General features: G+C 40.4%; 2 protein-coding genes across 2 annotated transcripts in view; both read left to right on the top strand.

The window, feature by feature from the left end:
• The window catches only part of rabgap1l (RAB GTPase activating protein 1-like), a 69,374-nt gene that overhangs the window by 22,372 nt on the left and 34,064 nt on the right, over positions 1-12,938 (top strand). The gene's annotated exons all lie outside the window — the stretch shown is intronic.
• Positions 2,344-7,729, top strand: gpr52 (G protein-coupled receptor 52). The gene has a single exon (XM_057325290.1). It carries the CDS (start codon positions 4,190-4,192, stop codon positions 5,288-5,290), a length of 1,101 nt encoding a protein of 366 aa, XP_057181273.1. The 5' UTR covers positions 2,344-4,189; the 3' UTR covers positions 5,291-7,729.

Here is a 12,938-nt window from a genome sequence, read left to right as displayed (position 1 = left end):
CAGTGCACGTGTATTCATAAGCTTTGGCTTTTAGCAATAAACAGCAACAATGGCGTCAACTTCACTTCATCAGTTAAACACGTGCGGATCGATCGAAGGGTAACGGAGGTCTGCTAGTGCATGTGCAAACGTCAATCTTTGTTAGAGATCGCAATTTTCCTACTATGGCGAGGGAAATGACACCGGACCGATTGGGTCAGAACGGTTATATTAATTAACACTAAAAACAGAAGCGTTAGTTTTGCCTTTTTATATTGGACCTTAATTGGATAATAAAACAAGCAGAATGACTAGGAGACATTTGCAAGCAGGACTTCAAAGAACCGAACCGAAAACCGTGATCCAAAAACTAGCTTCGTATTGAACCGTGGGTGAGCTTTATTGTTGCATCACTAATACACACACACACAATATCAGTGTATTACACAGAACAGCTTTCACAGCCGATGTTAAAGTCATGGAAGCTGTTATTTGACTGTTGGTTATCTTAGAATGTGTGTAGCTGAATTCTTATTACCAACTGTAGGACTGTGATGAAAGTGAAAGTAATTAATTGTGCAGATTAGGGCTGCAGCTATCGATTATTTTAGTAATCGAGTATTCTACTGATTTTCCATCATTAATCGGGTATTCGGATAATAAGTACTTTTTCTTTATTAAAGAGCAATACTAAATATACAAGAGAAAATAAGACAGGTCTCTTAAAATGAACAACTAATTTGTTTCCTTTTTAGAAAAATGAATATATTTATTGCTGAAATTGCATACATTAATATCTGTGAAAACTAAACCCATTTAGTACATTCCATTGCCATATTACATTCAAAGTGCAATATAGACCTAATACAAATGTATAAATAAGAAACATTAATAAAAATAGAAAGAATAATTTCAAAGGTAAACAACTAACTTCAGTTTATGCACGATGCATTTAGTTTATCTAAATTAGTTTTAGTTTATTTTTACTATTAAATAGTAATATATTTGTCCACATAAAAATACATGGTTAACCGGACCTTTATTTTGGCAGGTCGTCGGAAGACGCTTATTTTTTAGTGTGTTAGCTTCACTCAGTAAAATGTTCAGAAATAAACTCTCAGAGAAACTCTGGAGATGAAATTCATGTGTTCATGTCCTCGTAAAGTGCAGTTCATTCAGCCAGATGACATCGGCATCCACTAACGTTAGTCCGAATCTAGTTTGATGCCGGAAAAACAAGTTTCACTCGCAAAATAGTCTAAAACTAAGTAAAATAGCAGTTCAACATTTCAGTAAGCTATCAGTTATTTATCACTATGAGAAATACGTGTGAGCGTGTGAACAGACTAAAATGCGTGTGTCTCGCGGTGAATGCGTGAGACTTGAGAGCCCTGTAACATGAATAGAGTTTAACAGGCTGTGCGTCAGTAACAACGGTCCGTGGGGAAACGCAGTGCTCCGTGTGTACTGTAGTTAAATGGATTAAACGAGGCTTCGAGGCAACAAAAATTGCCCCTGATTTTTTTGTATTCAAATTACTCGAGGAATCGTTTCATCGCTAGTGCAGATCAGTCAAATGTTTACAATCTGTGATAACCAAACACTATTCCAGCGGCTCTTACTCTTCTCTAAGGAAAGCCTCGCCCCTTTTTTGGCATATTCCTTTGGGCAGAGGTTATTCAAAAACTGAAATCATTTACCCGGGAAATAAAGGCTGTAGTCCGATTCCAGCTGTTCTCTTTAGTCCTTGAAAAGCGAATTCTGTTAAAGACAATATCTCGCTTGGCACTGAACTTTGAGCTTTATCATTGTGCAGATATTGTTTATGCTCTAACAGCAACATTACACACTAACTAAAGTTTGAAAATTGGCATCACGGGGAATGGCCGCTTTAAAATCTCCCATTGACTTACATTGACAGGGATAGGTATTATAACATTTGTGCATTGATTTGTTCTTGTGCCAAAGTTATGCTTTTCTGTTTTGTATCTATTTAACCATTCATAGCTGCCTACAGATGCAAGATGAATCGATCTTGGGAACAAGTGACAGAAAACAAGACGTGCGGAGTGTCATGGCCAAGTAACTTTGCATTATTTCACGTACAGTATGGCTTCCTGTAGCTTAACTGGTAAAGCAATGCCAAAGGCATGGGTTTTTCACGTGCTGATAAAACGTTAAGCCTGAATGCACTGTAAGTCACTTTGGTTCTGCAAGAAATTACATTATTCCATTTGGCATATTCTTTTATCCAGTGTTTGCGATTTGTCTATAAGCTATCTTTCCAAGGGACCAAATCCAAGAAAGGCCCCCTCCTTAAAATGCTTTAGTCAGTCCTGTTTCTTTTACCACGTCAGCTACTGCTGATAAAGAGGGTCCCGGCTAACCGAAATGCCTGGCAACTGTAACCAAGAGGCAGGCATTGCCTCGCTTGGTCATTGGTCTGTGTAGGAGAATTGAAGCGGTGAATAAAAGGAGGAGAGATAATTAAGCGACTAGAGACAAGAAGATGATATGAAAATCTTTGATTATTTTTGAATAGGGAAACATCTTCAGGGTGTGCAGGAAGAAGCGGATAATGAGAAAAGAGGGAGAACCTTGGAAACAAACAGAGAGAGAGAGAGAGAGAGAGAGAGAGAGAGAGAGAGAGAGAGAGAGAGAGAGAGAGAGAACGAGAGCAGTGTGCTAGAGGAGTTGTGTGAGGAAGATGACCTCAGGTGCTGCCAAAAGGGGGAGGGAGGAGAGAGAGAGAGAGGGAGGGAAAAGAAAGGAGGGAGCGAGAGGCACAGTGGTGGAGAGAGAGGCGGTGAGGAGGAGAGGGAACTGTGAGCCGCTCACAGCAGCTCTGTACACCGGCGGCGTGAGAGGCTGCTCTCATCCGCTCGCCTCTTCTCCGCCTGCCGTGCGATTTTGAGCTTTTCATTTTCAGACTTCTTTGTAATCGATTCGTTGACGTTCTTGATGTTCTTTTGACGTTATCTTGATGTTATATTTACGTTTAAATACGTTGACATTTTGGTTTCGATTTCCTCAAAGGTCCACCGTCAACCTGCTTTGGTTCTCAGGTCATTGGAGAAAGCTAACAGGGGTGATAGAGTGGTCTGAGGATCTTCAACTCATCTTTTGGGTGTTTCACGTCTTTCTTAAGGAATGTGCACTGAGGAAGTTGGCTTTACGAAGAGACTACTGGGTCTACCTCAGCAAAGCGGACTTTACAAGAAGCTTGACATGCGTCTAATCATATCACTTGCATAGACTGGCATGCTGTCACATCTTGAGTGGATATACAAAGCTTTCATCTGTGGCTGTATGTGAAACGCTCGGTCAGAACTGGAAAGACGTGGGATGCAAATGGGATTCCCATATCATGCCGTTGGTTCATCAAATCTAAAGACACTTTACTATGAAGTACTTCTCTTCATGTTTTTGTGAACTGCTTTTTATACACCATGCATGATGAAAGTTTGTGAAGTCAGTGGATTGCGAGGAAAGCAAGACTAAAGCTGATGCTGTGGACCCAGAATATGATGCGTTAATCATTTTTACATGAAAAACTTCACTGCGAGTGAACGTCAGGCTACAAACGATAGCTTGAGCAGATTTTATACTTGGTTTTGGTACCTAAATTTGTTGTATGATGCATGTGCGATTACAAGACTTTTGCAAATTGAAATCAGGATTTTGTGGCATTCGGCAGTAGGTATGACTCAAGAACTAAATTGATATTTGACATTTATAGTTTTCTAGTAACCAATTCGTTTTATGAAAGAACACTTACATTTTTAATCCATCTTAATATGAATAAATATCGTCAGTTATTCTTTAAGCCTGTCTCATGCTGTGCATTTTCAACCTTATGAGGACAATTGAAGTATTTGATAGCCACCCATATGCTAAATTATCAGTAGGAACTGTACACAACATTTTCAGTCTAGCTAGTTTTTATAGTTTCGTTTAAAGATGGAACTATCCCTGCCTGACAATTATTGAACAGCTACAAAGCATGACTGATTTCAGAAAGCCTGGTGCCTTTTTTCTGTCTTTATGGGCCTTATTGATTTTTGCCAATGCTCATTTCATTGAGATTCAGCCATGTGAAAGACAGAGGTTACGGCAAAGAAGATTGAGTTCTTCTTACTGAGACAAGAGGGGACATCTGCACTGCGTTCAGGACGGCGGAACCTTATCCAAGAGAACAGGCTCTGGAACAATGAACCGATCAGGCCCGATCGAACCAGTCGCCACTGCAAACGGCAGCCTCGGCGGTCATTACGTGTCCCTAAACCATTCCTGCCCCGTGGGCTGGGGACAGAACAAGGTCGTGGAGGCGTGCGTCTTGGAGACGGTCGTCATCGTATTGCTGACGGTACTCATCATCGCAGGGAATTTGACTGTGATCTTTGTGTTCCATTGTGCGCCATTGTTACACCATTACACCACAAGCTACTTCATCCAGACGATGGCCTACGCCGATCTGTTGGTAGGACTAAGCTGTCTGGTGCCCACCCTTTCTCTACTTCATTATCCAGCTGGCATCCAAGAACCGCTTACCTGTCAGGTGTTCAGCTACGTTATCTCCGTACTCAAGAGCGTTTCGATGGCTTGCCTGGCTTGCATTAGCGTGGACCGCTACTTAGCGATTACCAAGCCCCTGTCCTACAATCAACTGGTAACACCTTGCCGTCTTCGTTGTTGCATCGTCCTCATATGGATCTACTCATGCGTTGTGTTTCTTCCTTCTTTCTTTGGCTGGGGTAAGCCGGGGTACCACGGGGACATCTTCGAATGGTGTGCTCACTCTTGGCCCACTTCTGCATTATTTACCGGCTTCGTGGTCTGCCTGCTGTACGCCCCGGCCACCCTAGTGGTCTGTTTCACCTACTTCCACATCTTTCGGATCTGCCAGCAGCACAACCGTGAGATCAGCGAACGAAGGGCACGCTTCCCGAGCCAGGAGATGGAAACCGCAGAAGGGGGTCACCCCACGGGTCATGGGCCAGATCGGCGGTACGCAATGGTGCTCTTTCGGATCACCAGCGTCTTCTACATGCTGTGGCTCCCCTACATTTTCTACTTTATTCTGGAGAGCTCCCACGTGCTGGAAAGTCCTGCTCTCTCCTTCGTGACCACCTGGTTGGCGATTAGCAACAGCTTCTGCAACTGCGTCATTTACAGTCTGTCCAACAGCGTGTTCCGGTTGGGGATGAGGAGGCTCTCGCAGACGCTCTGCTCTTTCAGCCCCTGTGCTCACGATGACAAGGACTTCGGAGAGCCAAAACCGAGAAAAAGAGCCAACTCTTGCTCCATTTGAAGATCTGTAGAGGATTGCTTGGATCAGTCTTAAGCTGCTAACTGTTGTCGGGATTTGGTCCAGACTTTTATTTAAACATTAACAAAAACTTGATAGATTTTTAACAGATTGACTGTTACACATGCCAAGCTAGAAAACTCATCTCTCACAAAAGAAGAATGTTTAAAGTTGTTGTATTATCAACATTCCCTGTAAATACTGACGTGACATCTGCCTTGTTCTTACAAGTTAACGAATAAATACAATGTAAACACAGCGTAATTACATCTCAGTGGTCATGGTGAATGGTCCGTGGTTTGGTTTGCAGTCTTTAGAGAGTTTGTGAGAAAATGTAAAGCCAAGGGGAAGGTTCAAATCTATTGTTTGTTATAGCTCTCTCTCAATTTAGAGCACACTTGCTATTTTTAGTCACATTGCCCATGTCGTAGAATTGGTTGTTTTGATGTTTGTAGAGTTAGTTTGTCACAGTTGTAACCCTACACAGCTGCTTTACAAATGGACAATGGGTTAAAGACCTTGTTGACAGGTTTGTTTCAGCCAAGGTCTTGAGCTTTGTGACTTTTAAATAAGCCAGTGTGTTTTCACTTAAAATGCAGCTAAAACAAATGATGTAATGTGGGACCAATGAATCATGTCAAACGCGATGTAGCAAAGGGCAAAAGCAGTCGATCCAAGTGTTTTTTCAAACCTTTATTCTAGATCTGATGTTTTTGAAGGGAATCATGACGTTTCGCACAACATGGACTACACCTGCAGCGGTTGTGAACTGTAGTTTAGATTACCAGTGGTGTGAAGCCTTAGCTGTTTGTAATTAGGCCTATTTGCCTGCAGTGACCCTTTGAGAAACATGCAACACAGCATGTTTTAGTTTTCAATGTTTTCTTTTGCTGAATCAGCTTGTTTGTTGCTTGTTTTTCACTCTGCTGTATGAATGTCTAAAATCGATTAATTTATCCTATTTATGTTTTCTGTGTCTCCTAAAATTAATTACTGTACACATTGTACAATGTACAAATGTACTGTACAAATTACATTTGTTTATTTTGGTAGTTTTTAGGATTTTCAAAAGTTAAAATTTTAAATCAAACAGTATTTACATTTTGTTTTTTACTGACTTGTAAACTGTAGAAAAAGCTGCTTAAACTAATTATCTAGTTTAATTTTTTTATTAGGTTCTGTAGTCCACTTAAATTTTTCAGCAATTTGTTCTATTTTTTACATCCAAATTATTTCCCCAAACCTCTAAACTAGAGATGCACCGATATATCGGCCAATAATCGGTATCGGTCGATAAAGGCAATTCTTCACGCCATCGGCCAATAGTAAAAAAAAACAGCCGATGATCAGGGCCGATATATTTCCCTTCAATCAAAATCGGAATCGGCAAATGTTACTCTGAATAATCGGCTATCGGTATCATTGTAAATTGGTATCGATGCATCTCTACTCTAAACCTTAATGAATTACATATTCCTTTTGCTTATATTGCTAATTTAGGGTGCATTTGTCAAATTTTATTCTCTGAAGCGTTCTATTATGTAATTCATTTTAAATTAACCCTCTGTTTTACGCTTGCCATAAGCAAAGGTCATCTTTTTACATTGCAAAATATGATCATGAAAGCCATTATTTTTATGATACAGATTATATATGGCTGCTTCTTAGGGCAGCATTAGGAGCAACTCGTATTGCTTGAGTCTAGCATTGGTGGGTTAGTCACATATTTTAGTTAGCTCAATATTTGTAATGCTTTACAATAATGTTTTAATTCATTTACATTAGTTAATGCAACAGGTATCCGCAACAAACCAGTATTGTTCTTTGTTAATTCATTGTAGCTATTGCCTTAACCAATGTTAAAGGCGGGGTAACCGATTTACGAATTACACTTTAGACAACTGAGTCAGGCCGAGTACCAAAACAACCTTGTAGCCAATCAGCAGTAAGGTGCACAGTGCACAAGACGGACATTAGCCGAGCGTTGACGAAAGCGAAAGATGGGGGTAGGGGTGTGTTTGTTTTGGTGATTTGAACGTCAACAACGGCTAAGAGAAATCGGACACCCCGCCTTTAATGTATTAAATTTATTGTAAAGTGTTACCATTGTTTATGAATTTACACGCTGAATCTCAGCTCAGAGTCCAACTAAGATAGCTGATGTGCATTAGATAATGAAGAAAAGGCTAAACTTATATGAAATTAACTATTTATTTATTTTTTAATGGATGTGAAAATTAGCTAGTATACTCTTTGCTACTGATGATTCATAACTAAAATCATGAGCCCATGACATAACTGTCTGATGATGTCACATTCTATTGTGTATGTTTTTATCCTAAATTCAGAAACAAAACGTGAAATATATATTTTATTTTTTCAGATTTTTGTTTGTTTTTGTGTGATACTCTGTCGCTGCCAGTACAATAAAAGTGAACATTGAACATTCATGACGACTGCCTCTTTTGGTTAGTGAATTTCTATTTTTGTTTTAATTGACATTTTATCACTTACTAATGTCCTTTTTTTAAGCAATTTTCAAAGTTTTATGCTCAAACACGATGCTCATTATAGGTCTGAAACCCAGCAGTTACAAACATCACAACAGCATCTAACCTACTGTACGCAAAAGCTGTTTCAGCACATTGTAATGAACGTCGTACTCCATCTCAAAGCGAAACACGCTTGGTTCAGCCAGCTGTGTAATATTTTCAGGAGCAGGCCACAGCGGACAAATGCAACTCGAACTTTGACCGGCCACTGAGCTTTCCGAGCAAAGCAGCCCCAGACTGCACACACAGCAGGGCTGGCACTCGATGACTGCCTCTAAAAGGTTACAGCTCCCCTTAGAAGGGAAATTATACATGTGCGGTTAGAGCGAAAGAAAATGAAGTGACCTTTTTGAAATCTAATGAGCACATCAAATGTTTCCATGATCACGGGAGGCTTTGGACCTTGGCACCAGCATGAATAAAACATGAGCGCCCTCGGCGGTCAGTAACACTACGTCTCGTTTCGGCTGCCTACACTTACGTGACCTTAGAACGAGCCGTGCGTATGACATTGTTCCACTGTATGTTTATTATACCGAATACTTCTTCCCCCTTTATTTGAAGTGACAGTTTCACATCTCTGTGTACCGCTTGAGGTGTCATTGAAGTGCAATATCAGAGTGTCTCGCAGATCTTTATGATGTTTGGCCGAGGCGGCTGCTCCGGGTCGCTTCCCTTTGCAGGCATTGAAGGTAATGCATGCCTTGTCACAGACGCTAACAAAAGAGTGCTTGTTATTTGGCAAAAGTATAGTTACAGGTTATTTAGGAATGTTTCCTAGCTTTTTGAATGTTTTGTTGTTTATACCTTATTGAAAGATTTTGGTGTTGGAGACTTTGCTTGGTTAGTCTGGTTCTGTTGTACATTTGTCTTGGCAGGTGTAAAAGGGATAGTTCATCCAAAAACAATTTTCAAACCTGCATGACTTTCTTCCTTTTGCAGAACACAAAAGAAGATATTTTGAAGAAAGCTGTTAACCGAACAGCATCGACACCATTCACTTCCATTGTATGGACACAAAACCAGTGTGAAGTGAATGGGTGCCATCTAACAACATTCTTCAAAATATCTTCTTTTGTGTTCTGCGGAAGAAAGAACGTTATAATTAGGTTTAAAATGACAAGAGGGCGAGTAAATGATGACAGAATTTTCATTTTTGGTGAACTATCACTTTAAAGTCTGATGCAGCCGGCATGTTTCTGTTTCAAAAACAGCACGAGAAACCTAAGCACCACTTTTTAAAGGGACAGTTCACACAAAAGAAATCTGTCATCATTTACTCACATTGACTACCATAGTAGGAAAAATGACAATGAAAGTCAAAAGTGCCCCAGAAGTGTTTGCTTTTTCTACATTCTTCAAAAGATCTTCTTTTGTGCTCAACAGAACAAAGAAATTTATAAACGCTTTTTTGCGTATTATGGTAGTCAATTTTTTGGGTTACAAGCATTCTTCCATATATCTTTCTCTGTGTTCATCAGAACAGAGAAATTTATACAGATTTGGAACAACTTGAAGCTGAGCAAATGATGACAAAATCTTTTTGTCCCTTTAAGTCATTTTAAGCTATATGCTTGCTTTGCATGATAAAATGAACTAAAATAAACTTATTTACAAATCATGTGAAAATGGTCATCATTTGCGGACTAAACAGTTTGTACATTATGCAATAAAAATCACTTTTTATATTCCACAGAAGATCAATGGGTTTAAAAAGACTTGAGACTGATACGTTTATTTTAGGCAGTTATGTAGCATCTTATTATCCATGTTGGTTCTTTGCTCTTAAGACGTTTGTTCACCCTGCCCGTCTTTCATCCATATTCATAGACACAACCAAGCGGAGCTTACCGTCCAGAGCCTGTGAATATTTATGAAAATCTTCAGCAAGCCATATTATGAATTCCTTTTCATATTAATCTGTGCCACCCCACAGCTTCAAGAGATGTTCTCGCCCATCAAAAGGCTCTCAGAGTTGCGTGACAGTGAGCAGGAGGGGCACCTTTCCCTCTCAGAACCGAGCGAGGTGCGAGCTCTAATCAAAGATGCAGCACTCGCGTTCCTCATCAGACACAATGTTAATCGCCCTCGTCTCTGAAGCTAATGGCTCCTATCTTTGCACGCTCTTTAAGTGGGATACGGTGCTTGTGGTGTGAAGTGAGTGATCAAAATGATGCTAAACCCACCTAGTGATGTAACCTAGGCCCACAGGGTGGCACTCTATAAATCTACAAACAAATAACAGTTATTTTATCATTTACTCACCCTCATGTCATTCCAAACCTGTATGGCTTTCTTCAGTAGAACACAAAAGAAGATATTTTGAAGAATGTTGGTAATCAAACAACACTGGCTCCCATGACTTCCATTATATGGACACAAAACCACTGAGACATTTCTCAAAATATCTTCTTTTGTGTTCCGCAGTAGAAAGAGTCCACATGAGGGTAATTAAATAATGACCACATTTGTGGGTGAACTACCCCTTTAACCCTACCTGGAGTAATCTATAATGAAGCTTCTGTATTTTAATGTGTTATGCAATACAGGGTTTGTGGATTCTCCCATTCACGACCAGCTGAATGGCCTGAGGTCTGTTGATGGTAGCATTCACCGACAGCTGTCCACTCCTCGCTATTAAGCTGGTCGCATGCCCGTCTGAGGATAACACCATCTGTACATGCTAAATCTGAGAAGACCAGGGAGTCGCTGTTTCTTTGGTTAGAAAGAAAAGATCTCTTCTCACTAGATTGCCTGTATACAATGTAAATATACTCATTACATTAAATTTACATTTATGCATTTGGCAGACGCTTTTATCCAAAGCGACTTACATTGCATTATACTATACATTTGTATCAGAGTACGTGCAATCTCTGGGATCGAACCCATGACATTGGCGTTGCTAGCGCCATGCTCTAACCGCTGAGCTACAGGAAAGCTTACTCTACTCAAAAACAAACAAATTTAGCTCGATATTTAGCTCATACCCACTGGCCCATTACCGGCGCCACAGGACCTCCCTAAGGAGTGTACCCAGCTGTTCAGGCCTGGCAGCTCATGCAGACCTGTCACCTCCAGTGTGCAAGCTCCATTCCTTCCTTTTCCTACTCTCAGATGAGGCCACCCCTGCCGGGATGATGAACCACGTTCATCTCCCAGGAATTTATGACATCTCGCTCTAAATGAAATACCTTGAGATATCCGTTCCTTCTCCAACAGGGCCCTTGGAACATCACCTGATTTCATTAGGCAGAGCCCCAAGTGGCAACACCGACGTGGCCCAAGGTTGATAAGCAGCTCTCCCTAGAGCCATCCAGCATCATTTACACCCCTTGAATATGGATCTTCTTCCGCTCCGGACTTGTCTCCACCCTCTCGGGGACACATTAACACTTTAGACGTAGATTAATTTTAATCAGAGAGCGATGAGACGTTATGTACCCGCGTGCAACACCTTCTCTCCGCCCATCTTATTGTTGTGGAATGCTCTTGTTGCATTACCTTTTGTGCTATTTATAACAGCAGACAAGTATATACAGTATACTGGTTGTTCAATACTCTTCTGTATGTGTGGGTGGGTTATGTGACCCTTCTCAGGTGGTTGATGCTAGACAATGAAGACATCTGGTGCAACAGAGGAGGCAGGAACGCTCCAGATGTTCAACTCTAAAGTGAGAAGAAGAGACGAGGCGGTTGGCTTAGAGGTTAACGGGAAGATCGTTTATTTTAGGCGCAGGAGATTCTGTCTTTTGTTTTCACGAAACAGCTGTCACGATATCAGATTTTCGCTAAACAATTATTTTGTCCTAATGAATTCACTGTATTTTATCGCATTATCTTTCATTTTCTTGAAATAATGATGTCGGTCGGATTTAGCATTGATGATTTTGTGATTTCTTTTTTGGCCAATAAATAACTTTTATTGAAGTATAGGTAGGCAGAGAGAGCGTTTACAACCACGATAATGGAATATTGTGATACAATGCACTAATACACATAAGATTATATCTTAAATAATTTCGTAAAAGTGATATCATTAAAAAAAATTTGTTTAAAATTGTCGTAATAGCCACAATAGTGATAAACTCTCTACCTAAGTGTATTTTATTGGCCAAAACAAGAAATAACACAAAGTTAACAAAAGTAAATAGTAATTTGACATTATGTAAAAAATACCGTAATAGTATCGGTATCATGATTTTCATCCACAATAACCGCTCGGTGAATGCGACAAATTATCTGTAATCATGATTTTCGTGCCAATAACGATATATTGTGACGCCTCTTTTTTCACGTTTCCATTAAATAAACATTGATGATTGAAATGGTTTGAGCGCACGCAGAATCCAAATGCTTGAAAATCAAAAGTCTGTAGCGTTCTATTTCTGGCGTATTTGTATATGAATAATTCCAGCTTGCAAATGCTTCAGCTAAATCCTCCGTATGCAAAAGCAGAACGCAGCCATCTTACATTGTCATGGAAACCCCGAGGAAATCTCTAGTGTTTTATGTTTGATCATCGAAAATTAATTAGAATCATCGGCTTTCAGAAGCAATAAAGAGAGCGAGACAATATGTCGGCATGCATCCACAAGCCCGTCGGCGTCCCTTGGCACATCATAGCAGTTTCTTGCTATTGTTTTTCCAGAAAAAAGCCAGCATCACGTGTCTTGGAATAAAAAAATGTCATGGCTGTGAAATTGGCAGCTTTTATTAAGCAAGAGGAGGAGTGAGAGGGACTTCTTATTCGTCCCAGTGAAAATGGGGTCCCGTTCTCCACGACTTGATGTCAGAACAAGTGTCAGTTTTTGGAGAGCGTGTTTTCACATGCTCTCTCAGGGGTTGAATGCGCGTTCTGCTGCGCTAGCGTGTTGTGGAGAGATCAGATCAGAGCTAATGACCCTGATGTTAATGAGACAGCAGACGCTCTCCATTGGTCTCCGCAGACAAGCCAGCCGAGGCCTTGACCTTTGTTTCTTTCCTTCTTTCTTCATCCTTTCTGCCAGCTTTTTGTCCTATTTTTATTGCCTTCCACCTTGAATGTTCTCACATTTAGACAAACCTTTGGTCTTTCTCTCTCTCAATCTTCCTAACTG

Source organism: Triplophysa rosa, linkage group LG25 (genome assembly GCF_024868665.1).
Source record: "Triplophysa rosa linkage group LG25, Trosa_1v2, whole genome shotgun sequence".
In the NCBI taxonomy this organism is placed as follows: domain Eukaryota; kingdom Metazoa; phylum Chordata; class Actinopteri; order Cypriniformes; family Nemacheilidae; genus Triplophysa; species Triplophysa rosa.
The sequence above is the reverse complement of the archived record's forward strand: the minus strand, read 5'-3'. Positions and strand labels throughout refer to the sequence as shown.